Source organism: Passer domesticus, chromosome 8 (genome assembly GCF_036417665.1).
Source record: "Passer domesticus isolate bPasDom1 chromosome 8, bPasDom1.hap1, whole genome shotgun sequence".
NCBI classification, from domain to species: Eukaryota; Metazoa; Chordata; class Aves; order Passeriformes; family Passeridae; genus Passer; species Passer domesticus.
In genome coordinates, this window is record NC_087481.1 from 23,751,740 (window position 1) to 23,771,336 (window position 19,597).

At 41.8% G+C, this 19,597-nt stretch overlaps 1 protein-coding gene across 8 annotated transcripts in view; it reads right to left on the minus strand.

The window, feature by feature from the left end:
- CTNNA3 (catenin alpha 3) overlaps positions 1-19,597 on the minus strand; it is a 427,418-nt gene that overhangs the window by 50,636 nt on the left and 357,185 nt on the right. For all 8 annotated transcript variants that reach the window (XM_064429667.1, XM_064429665.1, XM_064429666.1 and 5 more), the window contains 2 exons: positions 9,798-9,890; positions 2,324-2,505 (listed from right to left, as the gene is read on the minus strand). In XM_064429667.1, the coding sequence (XP_064285737.1) occupies positions 2,324-2,505; positions 9,798-9,890 (275 nt within the window). The remainder of the gene's footprint in view (positions 1-2,323; positions 2,506-9,797; positions 9,891-19,597) is intronic.

Below are 19,597 nucleotides of genomic sequence, written 5' to 3' on the forward strand. Positions count from 1 at the left end.
GGTGCACAGGGCTCAAACAGCAAAACTGCTCTCAAAGCTTGACAGCAGAGCTCCCTTTATGCTTAAACCATAGATCCTTCCTTGCTCCTTTCTCAACAGGAATTACAAGTTCCAGTGTTGTGATCCAAAGCACTGCTTGAATTAGATACACATTCCCCTATATGAGCAAAAGGGACTTAGGTATGTTTATTGGCAAATATCTTTTTAATCGTAGGTCTGCTTTGGCAATGGAAAACAAAGATCCTGCTCCATTTAAACATAAAGCTTAGGGAAAAACAGAACAAACTAAACACAACCCTGGGATTTTCTTGTATGTTTTCAGCCAATCAGGAGAGAAATTAGAGTGTTTCCACTAAAATATCATGAAAGCTTTTATACCAGGTCAGGCCATTTCTTGCTATGTACTTATACAGAAGACAGAGCAAAAAACCCAAAACTTTGAAAACCACTCACTGAGATTAAATAGCAATGAATGTAAGGTAATACCATAGAAGAACAACAGCAATCAGCTTATGAAACAAGTGACTTAAATACACAAATTTACTATTTTTCTGAGTAGCTTCTGATGTAACAAATAAAAAATGTCAGGATCTTTTATTTCTTCCATGTTCAAGAACTTGGGAGTTACATAATGGTGAGCTCAGACCCTAAGGTGAGCTGGTGCTTGCTGTGTGTTCTGTAATATTCATGCCCTGGGTGTCCAGAGAAGGGCAAAGGAGCTGGGGAAGGGTCTGGAGCATCGCAGGGAGCTGGGGGGGCTCACCCTGGAGAAAAGGAGGTTCAGGGGAGATCTTCTGGCTCTGCACAAGTCCCTGACAGGAGGGGACAGCCAGGGGGAATAGGGCTCTGCTCCCGGGGGTAAGTGACAGGATGAGGAATGGCTTCAAGCTGCACCAAGGGGAGGTTTGTGCTAGATATTAAGGAAAATTTCTCTATTGAAAGGGTAGTCCAGCATTGAAAGAGGCTGTCTGGGGAAGTGATGGAATCACCATCCCTGGAAGAGTTCAAAAACATATGGATGTGGCACTCTGGGACATGGTTCAGCAAATGAACATGGTGGTGCTGGGTTAACAAATGGACTCAATGACCTCAAGGATCTTTTCCAACCTAAACAATTCTGTGATCTGTTGCCAGATTTCCACAGAGCAGGAAATGAAGAGCCAGCTGTGCTTCTCGGCACATACAACTGCCACCTTTGATAAGCAACAATAAGAGGAAGAGCTATGAGAGTTCACCTATTACTCAGACACATAAAAATCTTCCTTTTACCAGACTTCATCTGGCATCATTAAAGAAGAAACCAAACTTCTTACTGAAGGAGATATTTAAAACCAATTTTATAACAGATGCAGGTCTTTACCCCCCTCTGACTTGCAAGTGGATTTGGAAAGTGCCAGTCTGATAAAATGCAACAGCTGCCTTCCCCAGAAAGAGCCTGCAGCAGAGCCCAGCTCTGCTCCAGCTCGATGCAACCCTGCTCACTGACACCCACCAAGATACAAAGAGAATATTCTTTGTCTCTTGCATGAAAGAACTGATTCCATGAAGCAGTAAGTGTCCTGCAAGAGTGGCTGTGTGTAAAGGCTTCACTTGTCAGCAACTATTTTACTGCTAACTAGACTGGGGGGGGTGGGGGGGGAAGGAAGTACATACACCACCACCAATATATCTTCCTTTGTCATTATCAATTTGATGAGATTTACACATCATTTGATTCAGAGCATGGCAGAAAAAGCTCCTGCACTTAAGCTTGTTTCCTGTTTTAAGGCCATCATCAAACACACAATGGCAGCAGAAATACCAGCTTTGAGAGCTATCTGCTCTGGTACTCTTCATTCTTTAAACTACATCTAGCAGCACAAGTTCTCATGAAAGCAACAGCAATAATGGGATATAAAATATGTATGAGTCTGAATGTGTACTGTCACACATGGGCTCTGTACAGAGTGTTTCATGCTTGACAGCATGCTCTGATACAAGTAGACAGAACAACAGATGAGAAATCTACAGCCTAAAAATCAAGATTTTTTTGTTACTTTTTCCCTTTCACTGAGAGCAGAAATAGAGTGCTAAAACATGTGCAAACACCCTACCAACAGATTAATAAGAGAAGACAAAGGCAAAAAAATAGGGATTACCATAGTTCAAAATATTAAAACCCCCAACACTTCAGAGCTCCTACCTGATGTGTTGCTTTAGCTGAGCCACTCAACTTTGCAGAGATGCTGTGAGCTGACATTAAAGTCCGTGTTTGCTGTCTAACAGTGTGACAATGGCCTCCAGCATTTCTAAATAACCAAGAACCTTTTTTTTACGTAATTACCTTGTGAAGTCAGTCATCTCCATCATAATCACACACATCCTCTTGGCGAGAACAATTATGTCATTGCTGGTATCATCCCAGATTTCAATCTCTGCATCAAGCTTACTCTTAACTTTTTTGAAGTCAGCCACTTGCTCAGCTATCTTTTCCTTTTCAGCTTCTGGCAATTGAGTCATCTTGGCCTAAAACAGAATAATTTGATTTGTAAAACATCTATTTCAGAGTATTTCATTTTTTAAACAAAACCACTGCACATTAATAAATACAAAGTTTAAACCCACTATGGCCTGAGCCAACTGTTTGAGTTTGAGCACTTCTAAATTTCAAAATGTATATGTTGCCACTGGGTTTGGCCAAATAAATAATCTCAGTGTAATAAGGATAGTGGTGGAATGATTCCTGAAATCATTCATTTTAACATAGCAAGAGAGAGAGATTATTAAACTCTTCTAAACAGCCTTTATGAAATATGACTGAAAAATTTTCCCATTTCCTAGGGCTAAGGAGCTTAAGTAGTTTTAAGTATGATACATGTAAGAGTTACAAAAAACAGTATTAATTCAAGTACAAAATAATCAATGAAAATGGTTAATTGTCCTCAAACACTCAAGTATGCTTCTTCTCTCTTCTGAGAGAGTTCTATATTGTCATTCTAGGAACTGAAAAAGATTTAATTGTTCAAATATGCATCTTCTTTCTTTGCAGAAGACAAATAGGTGACAGAAATCAGGATGTGAATAAGATTACCAAAAGCCCCTAAAAATGTAGCATGGTCAGAAAAATGTTTTTGCTTAATGCTCGTTATGAGTAAGATGAGCAGCCTGCTGCAGTCATGGGTCAGACACCCCTCCTGTGTCAGAAACAGGCCAGGGAGCAGCCAGGGGCTAGGATATTACATGGCCACATGGACATCCTGGCCCTTCATCACACCTCCTACCCCAGAAGAGAGGAGCCACGCTGGTCCTGCTGGCTCTGTTGCCATGCTGGTTATCTCACACCTTCCCTTCAGGCTACCAGGAACTCACAACTACACACAGCAATTATTAACACACTGTCATTACTCTATAATTACACAATAAATATTTTGTGGTTTTATTATTATTCTTGTTTAGAAAACATTGTCTACCATCAGTAAAATGGAAAGTTAAGGCCATGGCTGAATTGCTTCTAATTAATAAAATGGGCAATCAGTTCCATACATAATATGTATGTTTTTCAAGGCATGTGTTTTCAGAGATTTTATTTATGCTAGAATCACTGTCACAGGGTTAGCTTCCTCACTTAGACAAATTACTGAAAATTACAGGTTTCCCAGCATGTACCTGTAATTGCAGTCACACACAGAATCACAGAATGGTTAAGGGTGGAAGGAATCATCTGACAGTGGTCAGAATTACCCTACAGTCACTAAATTAGAAAGCACAACTATTTGGAGGCTACTTCTCCCAGGTTGTTAAAAAACTCCGAAATGGCCTACAGAGGGAAGAGAACTTCTATGATCTCATACATGTTTGCTGATGGGTGGATGTGTGTGGTATTTCCTAGCCCCCAGCTCCAACGCTGTTTTGAGCTCAAGATCACAGGCCTGGATCTCAAACCACGAGAAAGATGACATTTTAATGAGGGAACTGTGACATACAGCATCTTGCTATCTGCCAACAATAATGAGCTTCAGGTGGAAGAGACATTATCCACTGGAACAAAGGGCAAAGGAAATTACAATTCTGACTTTGTCTTTTCTCTCCTTTCCCTCATACTGCTTTAAAACCATGTCAAATTAAAAAAAAAAAGTGTATACAGAGCCTTTTAAGCATAGATTTAACTTTGTATCAAAATAAGCAACATAACAATAATTGTGAAATAAAGATCTAAATTGAATGACTATTACATGACTGCAGGTTTCTTCTGTCAAGCAAGAGAAAATTATTTTTTCACTACTTCTAAGACAAAATATTATTACAGTAGCAGATAACAGAGTTAGGACTAGGTGAGAGGAGAAGTTATAGGTGTGATATTTCTTTCCTTCTATTATTAAAAAGGTATGGATTTTTTCTTAGATTTCCCTGACTTAACTTTTTTGAAGGCTGGAGTCTCCAACACTGGAGTTTGTGTTATTGAGCTGTCCCATCTGCAGCCTGACTGACCCTGTGAGACTGGTGTTTCCTTTCATTACACTTCCATGTTTCAGTCATTTCTCCACCAGTGAAACTGAAATTTTAAGGCTGTGTAAGGACACGTGGGGAGTAACTAAGTGGTGATGACTTTGACTCTTCTCTCCCTGCTACGCTGCTGGCCAACGACATCCCAACCCTAAGAACTGGCCTTTTGCCTACCTTTGTCTCGGGCTGCTCTCCAAGGATTTGACTTTCACATAAACTTTGATCATGCTCTTAAAATCTCAGATTGACATACGTTCTTTCTTTCCTGACCCCTAACACCACGTGACTGGCCAGATCCACACCAGCACCATTCTCACCACTTCCAGGGACCAGAAAGGAAAGAAAGGCAACAGAAAGCAGCACAACACACACATTCAAACAAAATCAAGGAATCTTGCAAATTATTTAACCCTTCCAGCTTTGTAGGCTGCAATATGTCATGTAACTACAGAGAAGAAAAGAGGAAAACACTGTTTTTCTGCAATTTTGTAGGCTGCAAGGAAACAAACCCCAGTTTCCTAAATGAGCACGTGAAAAACTTCTCAGAGCCTTTACATGCAAGAACACAAAATAACCTGCTCTTCATATACTGTAGTTATAAGAAAATGTCAGAGATCCCAGAAAAACAGATTTGTGTCCCTACTTTGTCTTGAGAGCTGAGGCTTTCATTCCACCAGAGCCTCAGCAGCCAGAAGCAGCCCTCTGGTCTGTTCCTGCTCTCCTGCTGCAGTCAGTTGAACATTTGGTGAAAAAGAACAGGACCCCTGCAGATCACTCAAGTACAGCAATATATTTCAATCATGCTGTTTCACAACTGTTCTGATCATGACTTTTACCTGTCTTTTTCTTGAACAAACTTTGCAGATCCCTGTCATAAAATACACATGTGAGCTGAGCCCTGAGCAGGGGAGTGGCATCCCTGCTGTGGAACGAGGTGACCTCTGAGGTCTATTCCAAGCCAAACCATTCCCAAGTCAGACTCTGTTTGAGTGCCAGTGTGTTCATAAGTGAATTCATGGAGACACCACTGAGACAAAGAGACTGTCAGAATGAGTAAGACATGTCCACTACACCTTCTACTGCTATTTTCCTATTGAGGGAATCACTTTGTAAGTTTGGATGAAGAGGTGACAGGTGTGTTGGATATCCAGCATTGACAGTTAAGTGAATACACGCCCCCAGAGATGAGCTGTGTGGGTGTGTGATGCTGACAGAGGGGAGAAGCTGTGTTTCTTTCAATACTTTACTCCTGCTGTCACCAGCTGCGTTCTCCCTGTTTCAAGGATTACAGCAAGCCTGCTGAAGTGCAGCATTCCTTAAACAAGTTCAGAGAGTGCCTCATTTGTTCTACCATGACAGTTCTGCTGTATTTTTAGATGCAGTATAATTGGATAAAACGGATGAAGAGGTGAAAGTATTGGGAGATAGCAGACAAAGTGTTTAATGCCATTTTTGCATCAGCCTTCACTAAGAAGGTTGGCTTAGATGATGCAAGTATGGCATATTAAATGTAATTTCTCTTTGTCCCAGGGCCATAGGCCTATAGATCAAAAAGCATTATGCCCTAAGTCTGGGCTTCACCAGAGCTTTGCCACTGGCTCTCATGTCATCCTTACAAATAACCTGGAGAAGTAAGGTCAAGATGTAATCTCCAGTGGGTGGATGTAATATTGGTTAGAAAAATGCTTGCAGAGCACTTATCAAGAACACACACCGAGCCAAGGGATCCATCAGGAAAGGTTGTGAAGGGAGCTGCATTAGTCAGTGTTTCCACAGAACCAAGAGTCCACACCACACACTTGCAGTGGACGAGGCCTGGTTTACAACTCAAAGTGACCTTGAGAACTGATCTGGAAACATTACAGGGGGTAGCGCAGCTGAGACAACGACAGGGTTTGTCCCTAAGAAAAATCACCAGCACACACACGGAGCTGAGACAGAACCAGCCATGGGCAGCTGTGTGGGTGGGAATTTGTGGTTGATAAAAGGCTGTGCTCATGGCAGAAAGGTAGACCTCATACAAAGCTGCTTGTGAACTATGCACGCAGCAGGAAACAGTGCAAACCTCTCACTTGTGCTGCTGAGATCACAGGTGGCTTCACACATTTTGCAATATAAATAGTCTGGACACAAAATTCAAGAATTCATTAACCAGTTGCAGAGCACCCAGAGGAGCCAGAGACTAAAAGAACATGCAGGAATCTCCACCCTGAAGAGTAAATCAAGGTTACTGGAGTTATTCAACTTGGAGTCTCCAAAAGAGGCCATAGAAAAAGGATGCATAAGTACATTAAAAAAAAACATGCAGAAAGGAACCTCACTCTCTGTCCATTCCAGATGAGTGCTAATGTGTTAATTGCAACATATAAGGTATAAGAACAAAAACTTTCCAATAAACCATCAATTCCAGTAATGAGCTAAGTAGAGAGAGCAATAGAATTGTTCATATATATGTGTGTGTCAAGAACTGTATTTATTCCGCCCTGGGCCAAATGGCTGGATTAGCCAAGTTCTTGAGGCTCTTTCCAGCTCTATTTTGTAGAAGTATATAATATACTGCTACAACCTTGAGTATTTCAGTAACTTAATCTCTTTACGGAAATTGCGTTAAAAATTGGCAAGAAAATTAAATGCTTTTGATAGATCATGATTCCTGACAGGGAATCTTTTGCTATGTATCAAGTGTCAAAATTACTATTCATAGAACCTACTCAAAATTACAGTAGTTATTTTCATTATGCTTCAATTCTTACCAGTATTTCACGCTTGTGTAGGGCTTTGATAAAAATTTTTAAAATATTCCGAAATTGGCTTTTTTATTAACAAAATAGCATGCGCTTCCTGTTAATGTACATCAGCATTTCATTTAATGTAGGAACTTAGATGTACAGTATTTACCACTTGAATAAAAATTGCTAATTAACCTGATGATAAACCTAGCTTCCCTTCTAACTACTTTTTATGCAAGTATCAAGAGCTCTTCTTGGTCTTTGCTCTTTTATCCAGGTTTTCCTCTTTGAGTTTAGTAGATTTTTACAGCTATATAATTAATCGCTGTATTTAAAATACAATGCAAAGACAACAATGAAATAACTTAGCCTGGATTCTTACATTCACAGAACACACTGAATCAATTCTTTTTCAGCCCAGAATTGTTGCACAAACACGGTGTGCAACAAAACTGTATAAAAAATTATCCTAATCTCAGACATTTTTGCCCATGCATTCACAGAACTGTCTGCAGAACTCTGAGGAAAAAAATGTGCATGTGTGGCTGCCTGAAAGAGTTCTGCTCTTGCCAGCCCTAAGCGGATTAAGTTGTGAGGTAAAACATTTTGCCTCTTCCTCAATATGATCACCTTAACCTGCAGCAGCAACTCTGAAATTAAGCTAAGCTGTTCTCATCACTAATTCAGTAACTTTAAAGACTTAAAGTAATTTTTCCCGATCATTAACATGTACATTGTCCTGTAAGTTGAAATTAACTGGGCAAAACCTTACTCACCCCTCCTTTCAACACAGAACCCCACAGTAACAAGCCACTACCTCCCTCAGAGGAATTACACTGCTCATGACAGCATAAATAAGTCTGTGATAAGCTCCCAGAGCTGACTACACAAATTACATACAACCACCAGAGGAAGAGCTAACTTTCAGCTGGGAAAAACTGTGTTACTCCTTGAATCCATGAGCAGTACCTGTTTCTATAGTAGCTAAGGGTTTGATCCTAAGGAGCCTTTTCTTCAAGGATGTAACATCACCCTACAAATAATCATCAGTATTTTTATCCAGTTTAAGTACCCAGAGATCTCACAGCACACTGCCCAAGTTGACCTGTATCCCCCAGCAGGGGATGGTGCCACAGGCACTATTACATTCATCTCAGAAATAGGAAATTATCTGAGGGAGAGATCAATGAAGTAACATTTTCAAGATGAGTGAGGAAGATAAATACAAGGTCAAATCTCAGTCCTACTATCTCACCACTAATCTCTGCTCTCTCTCTCCTTATGGAGATAGAGTTTGAAGGTGTGATTAATAATACATTACTTTTTCATGCATAAGGGAAACAAGATCTGCTAGTTAAGATGTAGCCTTTGTTAAAAGTGGCATACACACATCACATCTGGTTTTATATGTTGTGATAAAAACAGAGAAAAAAGGCACCAGCTCCCCACTGGAGCAGTGAGAGATGTGACATGGAAGAAATTACAACACTCTTGACAAAGCAAGAGGCATCAAGAGTGCTCCTATACAGAATGAATATGGAGCCAGATATGTATAAATAAAACTGAATTATTATAGCTGAAATGCCCAAGAGAAAGAACTCAAGGAGGAAAAAAGGCTGCTCTGCAATCTTGCCAAAGGACTTCTGGAACACAGTCATTCCTGGTGCCAACACTGCAAGCAACAGGACACAAAGCTGCTGCACCACACAAAACCACACACTGCCCAAAGCTTAACATCTATCTTCCCTACACAGATCCCTCATATTGCTAAACAGCTTCTGGATATACATCTTAAAATATCAATATCAAAGAGCACTCCAAAGAGGCCTAAAATCACTCTTCTTGTTTGCTGCTGCTGCAAATAATTTGTTAAGACATCTTTTTTTTTAAAAAAAAGTGTCTGCAGGTGTCTGTCAATATGGTACTCCAGCCTGAGTGCATATGTATATAATTTAGTCAAAGCTATAATTTTCTACTGCTTTCAGGGGGTGATGTGCCATTTATGGCCCCAATAGCACGACCTGAAATCTAAGAAATTTTTTTCTAAACTATAGAATCAGGCTTTAAGCCATGGCCTCTATCTAGATGCCACAAAAAAAGAACACTTACAGAAGCTGTATTATTTTAGGGAGAAATGGGGGGAAAGCAGAAATGCCCATACTATAATGTTAAGGTACTGGGGGGGGTTAGCTGCATTAACAACAGCCTGTGTGTAACAGTCCCTTCCACCTCACAAGGTGGAAAACCTCTCCCCACAGCACCAGTCTGTGCCTCCGATTGCTGACAGCCAGCTCCCCACCTGCCACTCTTCAGCATCTACTGCTTGCTTTGTGCCCTCTCAAGTGTGTGTTATTTATAGTTTTCTTTTCGAAGAGAAGCATTCCCTCTAAGAAACACTCTGGTTTAGCTGAGAAGCAAAAGACCGTGCATGAAAACGTGATCTTTGAAAGCTTTAGTGGATCTTATTACACTTTGACACCAAGTATCTACAAACTACTCCCTGTGTTTTGCCAGCAAGCGCATCCAGCGGTGAAGGGATTAGAGGCAGAGAGCACAGCAGCGTCTCCCGGCTGGGCTCCCGCATACCCGGTCGGTCCGGCCCTCGGTCTGCACGCTGGTGCGGCTGCGGGCGTCCTGCTCCTCCTCCAGGTCGGACACGTCCTCCAGCTCCTCGGGCGTCTGGGGAAAGGCAGGAAAGGGTTAATGTCTGCCACACCGGGCAGCTCGGGCGCTCTTGGCAAACATCTCCCGTTTGGTCTGAGGTAAGGGCTGACAAGCACCAAGCAGCCCCGTTGAAGCCATTACTAAACTGTGTTTAAATTGGTGTTGGTACTGCCAGCAAAGGTGTCTAACAAGAAACCTTTACATGACGAGAATGGATTGCGAATGTGTCACTTACCAGTTCCACTAAGCACCACAAGTTCCTGCACAACCAGAAAAAATAAGTGTCCTTAATTTGCTATTTTTATACATGGCATTATTTAATCTGTCTCTGTCTGTTCCTTCTAGTCACACGAACTGCCAGTTGATTCTATGATTGTTTCACTTACGAGAAGAAATTTTCTATATAATCCAGATCTTCAGATTTATTTACTGCTTCCCTCTTCCCAAATATTATTAAAAGAAAAGGGGTTTCATGCAGAAGTTCTGAATTTTATAATAAATAACATAGCAAAAAACCCACACTGAACATGACTACTAAGGACACTAAATAAAACATTAAAACTTCTATCAGCAAAACATTGCACAATGAAGCATAGAAGGTTTTTGGGATTACAAGCCCCTTAAAAAATACTATTGGTTCTGCCAATGCAATAGGGCACTCAAGAAACTTTCCTTTGTCAAGTAAATTCACAAAAATAAAAAGCAAATATATACAGAACCAAGCTCTACAAAGCTCATGACAGATCTACCACCACCTTGACATCTAGAGTTCCAATTAGAGGGAAATCCTGATGTTCTGAGTCCCCCAAAAGCCTGACATTCCAAGAGAAACATGACAAGACCAGGACTATCAGATAACCTTAGAAAAAGACAAGCAGAAAGAAACCCAGCCATTACTTTTACCCAATTTTCAATCAAGTCAAATATAATGTTTTTAATCCAGAATTGCTGTATATTCTCACCTTCATGTTTTTACTGTCAAGGCATATACAAAGAAGATCTGTTAAGAGAGACACTGCAGGGTTCTGTCATTTTATTTCTGGGTCCATAGCACTGTAATGGCACTGCATTAGCCTGAATAAATCCACCTGCGTGCATTTGTGTCCTTTGGGAAAGAACCTCTGTGGTCAGAGGGTGGTACATAAACCACAGAGCTCAACAGCAGCCTTGAAACAAGGCTCAAATTGCACTCCATTGCTTCAGCAGCACACAGACAATTTCACTCACTGAAGAAAATCATCATTTCTGTGAGATAACACTGCAAGAAATAACTCAGTGTTGGTGCACAAGTTGGCAGAAATAGAATGCTGGGGGTGACAAATACACCTAAACTTCATCAAGAAAACAGGCAATCAATTTCTGGGACAAAGATAAGCATAAAGCTACACTGCTGAAGTGGGGAAAGGAACATCTTATTTTCACGCAAAGACTAACACTGTTATGAAGTCTCAGTTTTAATGCTGGAATTAGACCTAGTAAGAATTCCACAGTAGCCAAAGGCTGTTACCACACAAAAGTTGGAAAAAGCTGCAGTATGAAAGCAAAATGAAATTTTGGTGGTGATGGATATCCTTACAATAAAAAAAACTATCACAAACTCCCTTTCATTGAAACACTTAGGGATGCTCTAATTGGAGGACCAATAACAAAGGACATTAAAACAGAGTAACTTCAGCTTCTCAGGATTACACTGACTCAGGCAGGAAAGAGCCTTGATTAAGTTTACAGAGAAAATAATTCCTTTTAAATTTAAATTATACTTGGGTTACAATTACCATTTTTAACACCACATTGCAAATCTTGGGTTTCAATAAAACTAGTTTGGAATTTTCCCCCCAATGATCATAAAGCTGGATTCATGGCAGCAAAGCACCATTTCTTCCTGAGTGAACAGGGACTTGAGAATCCCACACTTCCAATACAGAGTTTCTTTCTTCTATAAAATATGGAATTCAAAATGTTGTGACAGGGCAGAATGGTTAATAACTTTAAGACAGCCACATTATACATAGGTGAATTTTAGTTAATGTGTTTAAGAGTTTATGCCATTGTTACCCCACTACAAGCTGTATATATTTACAAAATGGTTATTTTAGGGCCATCAAGAGAATTTTGTAGAATTCCACTGACACTGTTTTTCTGTGAAGTCAAGCTATGGAAATATTACCAGCCTCATTAGCAAAGAGGTCAGCAAAAGGACAGTAGGAAAAGGCACCTCTCAATGGCAGTCTCAGGTAAGCTTTCCAAAGATGAAATCATCACTGTATTAATCTGATCTGCCACTTTACAAACTGCAAATCATAGAGCAGAGATCTCCTTCCAGCTGCACTGGCACAGGGATTCCCTCTCCAATTCTTTATCATACACAGAACATTGACTCAGGGTCTAAGTGCTGCTCACACAAACCCCTCGTGGGCTAAATGCTGTCAGAAATCTTTTTTGGTTTTTTAAATTGTCTATGCTCTTTTCCTGTCAGTAAAACCTGTTTGTGGCTGGGATGAGGAGTTTCCTGAAGAAAACTCTCTCTCCCAGCCAGAGAGTGCTTCCCAAATCATTCTCTCCAAAGCCCACATCTGCCATGTCTTGGGGATTGTTGGTACCACAGAATTCAGAAAAACAAAACAAACCTATCCAGTTATTAAAGGCTAAAGATATTTCAAGCAGAGGGAAACTGTTGATTTATCAAACCTTAAATCACAAACCACAAACTATTGTCATTTTTAGACACATCAAAAACTGAAAAAACTCCCCACTGTAATAATGAGAACAATAGAATTGTTTTCTCTCCTTCGAAGCTCTTTTATACAATTCAAAGCAAAATTTGTGATTTTTTCATGTTGCTGTCATGATCCATTATTTACTAAATACCTGAGACACACCTGTATCTGCTTGTATGAACATTCCATGTGCCAACATGTGGCTATTCAAAAGGAATGTCTGACAACTGCATGGTTAAACTGGTATGAACATGAAGGCTTGCAACACAAAATAGTGTGCTTGCATCAATGCACAGAAATTGTGTACAGCGAGAACAGCACAGCTGGAGGACTGGAGTGAGAAGCATGGAAGGAAGCTGAGTATTGTTTAGGACTCCTAAAAGGCATCTTATCAACTGCAAGTGGCAGAAGAGGGAGAGGTTTGAGTACTGTACTCAGTGACGCAATGAATAAAAGACTTAAATGGTAAATTCACTGTGAGACATACAAAGCATGGAATTTCCAGTAAATGTATGGAAGAATGCTGAAGGGTAAAATGAAGCACAAGACTCCAGTCAGCAACAACCTACAGACTCATGTGTAACACAGTAGTAAATGGAGTTTAGAAACAAATTTGAACAGAGAAAAATTAGGTTTCCAGCAGCCACAGGAGCAGAACTCTTAAATAGTCTGCCCTGGAAGTGCTGGAGAAAGGGAGAAATTCATTCCAAGATGAAGTCTGAGCAGCCTACACTACAAACAAGGTGATGGAGCAGCTCACAGTAAACGAGACACAAGGGCGGGCAGGACACCTGGCCCAGGGCTGCAAGAGATGCTGGTCCTTTGTGAAAAGGAAAAATGTCCTTTGCTGATCCTGACAAAACCACATTCAAGTACATTCCTACACATCCATTCTAGGCTGTAATTCCATTACTGTGGCTGACAAGCTACACAAGTAGCATGTACCCCTTCTCACATTTCAATGATCATAATAAATCTGCATTCTCAGTGGGTTTGCTACTGAAGACTCGGGCTGAGGACTTAAAGTCATGTTTATATCAAAGTCTAATATTGATGGATTTGATACCTTGCTGGTACTCAACTCCAAGCCACAACAGCAAGTCATTACTATTGCACCCAGGTGATTTCAGGATATGAATTACCTTTTCATCTAGGAAATGAAAACCACTCTCTGATGACAAACCTTTTAATTTGCTTTTCTACAAGGATTTTAAAGAGAATAATTAATAAAACCAAGGTCTGGCCCTAGTCTTTAGATCTCTGCCAGTTTTTCTAAACTGGTTGCAAATGGGCTTTTTGATTTCTCTGATTTTTAATCCAAGCTTTGTGGAGCAATTTGTTTGACTAAGTTTCACAGCATCTTCTCCAACACAAAGTTTTTTGAGTCCCTCCCTCCTCAAAAGTGATTATCCAAAGAACTTTATCTATATCATTTGCTTGTAAAGGTCACACACAGCCCATGGAACTGTCAATCCTGCCAATAAAGGGTTTCAGCTGCTAGAACATAATGCAGAGCCAGGTCTAAAATCTCAAGATACACAACATAAATGGACAAACATGGTGTGAAAGGAAGCTATCTCCTCTTATCTAACATTCAATTAAATGCTGACCTTCACACTGTCATTATATGCTCTTATGCTTTATCTCATCTTGGTTTCGACAGCCCCATCAGTCATTCTTTTTCACAGATCAATACTAAAATGCAGAGCAGACTAACACCTTAACAGGAGCTAAGCTGATAAGTGATGTCTTTATTTTACTACTGCAAATGCAGTTATTTGTGCTATGTAAATCCCACAGCAGCAGCAGAAATGCTTGCCTGCACTCCAGGAGGATGAGAGTTTGTCTATTATGTCCTTCAGTGAGCACACAATGGTTTGTAGAGATTATCTGCTCTACTGTGGACATTTGCCTAAAGCCCAGATTTTGAACATCTCATCCTGTTAGGCTGCACGTCACTCAGTGTAACAAACCACAGCACACATGTCACAAATGAAAAAATATCATGCTCTGCAATTATTTATCTACTGAGTGATATTTTTGTGTATTAGTCACAACACGACTATTATCTCACACTTAATTCTGCCAGATGACACACTGCCAGAGCAAGAGTTTTGATGCACTAGAAAGAGAACAAGAAACTACAAGCATTGTTTATTTTTTCTGACTAGCTGAGTAAGAGCCTTACATAATTGTTGCTATCTAGTCATTTAAAGTACTTATCAAGTTTTTGCTACAAGCAGTTGAGTGTTGAGAACAATAAACCCCATATCATAAAAGTCAAATTAAAATACTACGTTCTTAATATGTCAATATTGTGACATATAAATACAATGGTAAATACCATCCCCTCTGTTAAAGATGGTATTCTTGAACTCTATTATTGGCAGTTCCATTAAAATGGTATCTTTAGCATACCACATTATTTGGGATATTTTTAACAAAAGAACAACAAATTATAATTAAGCCAGAGAGCAGAAATATGTCTTTGATAACAGTAATGTCACCTAGCACTGGCAAGGAATTTGTCACTAAACAACAGTAAAATTGTTATCCTGCCACAGCCTGTACACATTTTCATTTTCAAATGTAGGTACTAAACATTTCTTGTTACTAACAGAGAAAACTCTGCAAAAAATTTTTAAATATTAAAGCTGAATTCCTGTTAAGATCAGTGAAAATATAAACTTTGGTGAAAACAATGAATTTAATTATGAGAATAAGTGGACACTTTTGATACTGAAAGATGAAACTATTTTCAATAATAAAAGATGCTACAGGATAAAGAGTACATGTTTTAAAAATAAGAAATGCTGTGAACCTACTGTATAGGGCAAAAGTTCCTATGTTGTTATTGGATGCTTGGAGGTTTTGTTTGCTTGTTTCACAAGTCATCTTAGAACATTCTGCTCCAGGAGATTAAGACCAAAAAAGTTAAAATTAATCACCATTAGAAACAGCAAGGCAGATCAACAGCCTGACTCCATGTGACAATTCCTGTGCTTCCAGATCTCACTGGGCTTACATTAGGATAACAGTCTTCTCAACAACCAGCCAGGAGACAGGGAAGAGCTGAGCTGAGGAGCATAACTGAAAAGTTTAAGGTGGAAATTCTGAGTACTTCCCTTTTAAAGAAAAACTGTGAAGTTGGCACATCTAAGTAAATCGGCACAGAGAGTTTTACCACCTGTTTGCTATCCCAAGCTACATTTTTTGTGCAGGAAACATGCATTTCAGCCCTGTTTTCATTACTTCCTCTTTCCTTCCCCCAACAGTACTTTGTATGTATGCCACTCTCACATATGCCTACAGCAACTCAGAGATTTACTCCACGAAATACTGACCTAGTTATGCTGCACAAAAGCTTTGAACACATCTTTAACTCTAAAATTTGGGGGAAACTTGACAGCTGCCTGAAAATCCCATCTAGTACTGGTATCGCAGTCAAAAGGGTCCAAAGGTATAAGAAGGGTAGGATTTACAAACTGTGGTGGCTAACAGCTGACCTGGACGCCTCACAGTTATAAACAATCCTAATTATATTCTATAACTAATTACCAACATAGTAATTATATAACTCAGCCTCTCTGGGCTATTGGGGAGTCAGTCTAGGCAGTTGGGGACACAGGCAGCTATCGAATAGTTAGCCAGGTGGCAACTAGTTCAGCCCATCAGCAGTGACCCCAAACCCTGTGGGCCCCCAGAGCTGTGTCAGCAGTGACCCCAAACCCTGTGGGCCCCCAGAGCTGTGTCAGCAGTGATCCCAAACCCCGGGGCCCCCAGAGCTGTGTCAGTAGTGACCCCAAACCCTGGGGCCCCCAGAGCTGTGTCAGTAGTGACCCCAAACCCTGTGGGCCCCCAGAGCTGTGTCAGCAGTGACCCCAAACCCTGTGGGCCCCCAGAGCTGTGTCAGTAGTGACCCCAAGCCCCATGGGCCCCCAGAGCTGTGTCAGCAGTGACCCCAAACCCTGTGGGCCCCCAGAGCTGTGTCAGTAGTGACCCCAAACCCTGTGGGCCCCCAGAGCTGTGTCAGTAGTGACCCCAAGCCCCATGGGCTCCCAGAGCTGTGTCAGCAGTGACCCCAAACCCCGGGGCCCCCAGAGCTGTGTCAGCAGTGACCCCAAACCCTGTGGGCCCCCAGAGCTGTGTCAGTAGTGACCCCAAGCCCCATGGGCCCCCAGAGCTGTGTCAGCAGTGACCCCAAACCCTGTGGGCCCCCAGAGCTGTGTCAGTAGTGACCCCAAACCCTGTGGGCCCCCAGAGCTGTGTCAGTAGTGACCCCAAGCCCCATGGGCTCCCAGAGCTGTGTCAGCAGTGACCCCAAACCCCGGGGCCCCCAGAGCTGTGTCAGCAGTGACCCCAAACCCTGTGGGCCCCCAGAGCTGTGTCAGTAGTGACCCCAAGCCCCATGGGCTCCCAGAGCTGTGTCAGCAGTGACCCCAAACCCCGTGGGCTATCAGAGCTATGTCAGCAGTGACCCCAAACCCTGTGGGCCCCCAGAGCTGTGTCAGTAGTGACCCCAAGCCCCATGGGCTCCCAGAGCTGTGTCAGCAGTGACCCCAAACCCCGTGGGCTATCAGAGCTATGTCAGCAGTGACCCCAAACCTCGGGGGCTCCCAGAGCTGTGTCAGCAGTGACCCCACACCCTGGGGGCTCCCAGAGCTGTGTCAGCAGTGACCCCAAACCCCGTGGGCTATCAGAGCTATGTCAGCAGTGACCCCAAACCTCGGGGGCTCCCAGGGCTGTGTCAGCAGTGACCCCAAACGCCGGGGCTCCCAGAGCTGTGTCAGCAGTGACCCCACACCCTGGGGGCTCCCAGAGCTGTGTCAGTAGTGACCCCAAACGCCGGGGCTCCCAGAGCTGTGTCAGTAGTGACCCCAAACCCCGGGGGCCCCCAGGGCTGTGTCAGGAGAGCAGCACTCCGTGGGAGCTGGCTGCTGCTGTGTGACCCCAGCGTGCTCTGCCGTGGGCCTGTGTCTGGAACTGCAGCAGGTGACAGCTTTATACAACCTGCAGCACGACCAGAGAGGAAGCTCAGCTTTCAGGGCTGCAAACCCTTCACCAGGTTACCTGAGGACTCACCTAGGAACCTGGAAGCTTCTTTACTTTTTTCCAGTTATTTTATTTCAAGGAAGCACTTTTTTGGGTATAACTTTTAAAGAAGAATTTCAAATCCCTAAGAACAAAATAGGATCAAACATAGGTATTACAATCACACAGCTCTGCTGTAACCCAAGCCCCTGCCTTGATTCCACAAGAACCATGACAACTGATACACAGCTTCATGCAAATCACAGCCTTTACTTATGTTTATTAAGTAGGAAAAATCACCATATGGCATAGAAGCTTCTATTTTAAACTCACAAGACAATAATTAACAAGAATAGAACAGTAGGTTTTAATACAAGTGACTCATTCTTCAGCTATCTAAAACATATTCCCCATTTCCTCTGCCGGGTTGACATACATTTGCTCCATCTAGTGGGAAGCTAATTAAGACATTTCATTTATAATGGAAATACTTGCTAAGCTGTTTAAAAATGGATTGTGAAAAATGAATTAAACCATTGTTCTTTTGCTAGTAATCTTCATAAAGCAAATTATATATGGCTTTATATATGAGCAGTTCATAACTGTGTTTGAAACAGATTTCTAAACATCACCTCAACCTTTGAAAATGAGAAGAGATTAGACCTTGCTTTCTCTCTCTCAACTGTATGTATTAAAGAAAAACATCTTTACTGTCAGCCTGGCTAACTCAAAGGCAACCAGACAGGTGCTCTGCATTTTACCTCTGCGAAAATTCATACTGGCTCCCATTTTTAATAAAGGTCAGAGGAACAAACTGGCCAAGTACAGGCTGCTTACCCTCCCATCAGTCCCTGGAGTGTCATGGCCTGCCTGCCACTGAGAAAGTCTCTTCACAGCATCTCCCAGGTGCTGTGACCAAGCTGGGCCATCAGCCTTTGGCTGTGGGGCTCAGAGGGCAGAGCCTCCCGGGCTGTGCCAAGCTGGGAACATGAGGAGCATCCCAGGTGTGTCTGAAGGCAGGGCTGCAGGACATCCCACAGCCCTGGGAGCTGCTGGAGCACACACCCAGCACGTGTCACCAGGCAGGGCCCAGCAGCAGGGCTGCCATCCAGCTGGACTGAAGCACTCTGCAGGAACGGGCTGACAGCAATCTTCTAAAACTCACCGAGGGAAAATGCAAACACTGGCACCTAGAAAGGCAGGAGCTACAAACAGAACAAGCTGGGGCTGCCTGGCTTTGGAGCAGACCAGCTGAAAAGGACCTTGGGCTCCTGGCACAAAGAACACTGGGAAGGAGCCAACAGTGTACCTTGGCAGCAACACACAGCATCCTGGGATGGAGTGAGGTGAGGTGTGGCAAGATAAATCCACTTCTGAGAACCAGAGCTGAAGTTATACTTTAAAATCACATAATAGAGTCTGCCTTCCTGCAGAATCTCCCTTTCCTCTCCAGAAGCCTCCAATTTTTATGGAGGAGAGTATATTCCAAAGCTAAAATAAACCATTGTTTTCCAGGCAGATGAAATGCAAGAAAGAAACTGCTTTTGGAATACATCAATATATTAAAGGTTAAAAAGTACAGTGAATATCTAATTTTGACTCTGTTAAAAACATTTCATGGCTCAGAAAGGACAAGAAACAAGAGACAAAAAACAACAATTGAGAAATCCACAAGAAATGTAGGTTTATCAGATGAATAAAGCCTGAGCAATGGAGGCCCCCTCAACAAATATTTCTAACATGCCAAATCAATCTGTTTCTGTTACATGAATTATGCTAAATGATCACACTAAAAAAATTCCCTTGTATAGATTAATATATTCCTCAGCAAAAGTTTGCCAGTGATAAGTGCATTTCTCAAACTGGAATAGATGAAATTATTCACTACCACCTCAACATCTGCTCAAGCCTCTTCAGTCTCAACCAACCCTCTGTGCTATCTGAGCTCAAGTAAAACAGATCTTTAGAAAAGCC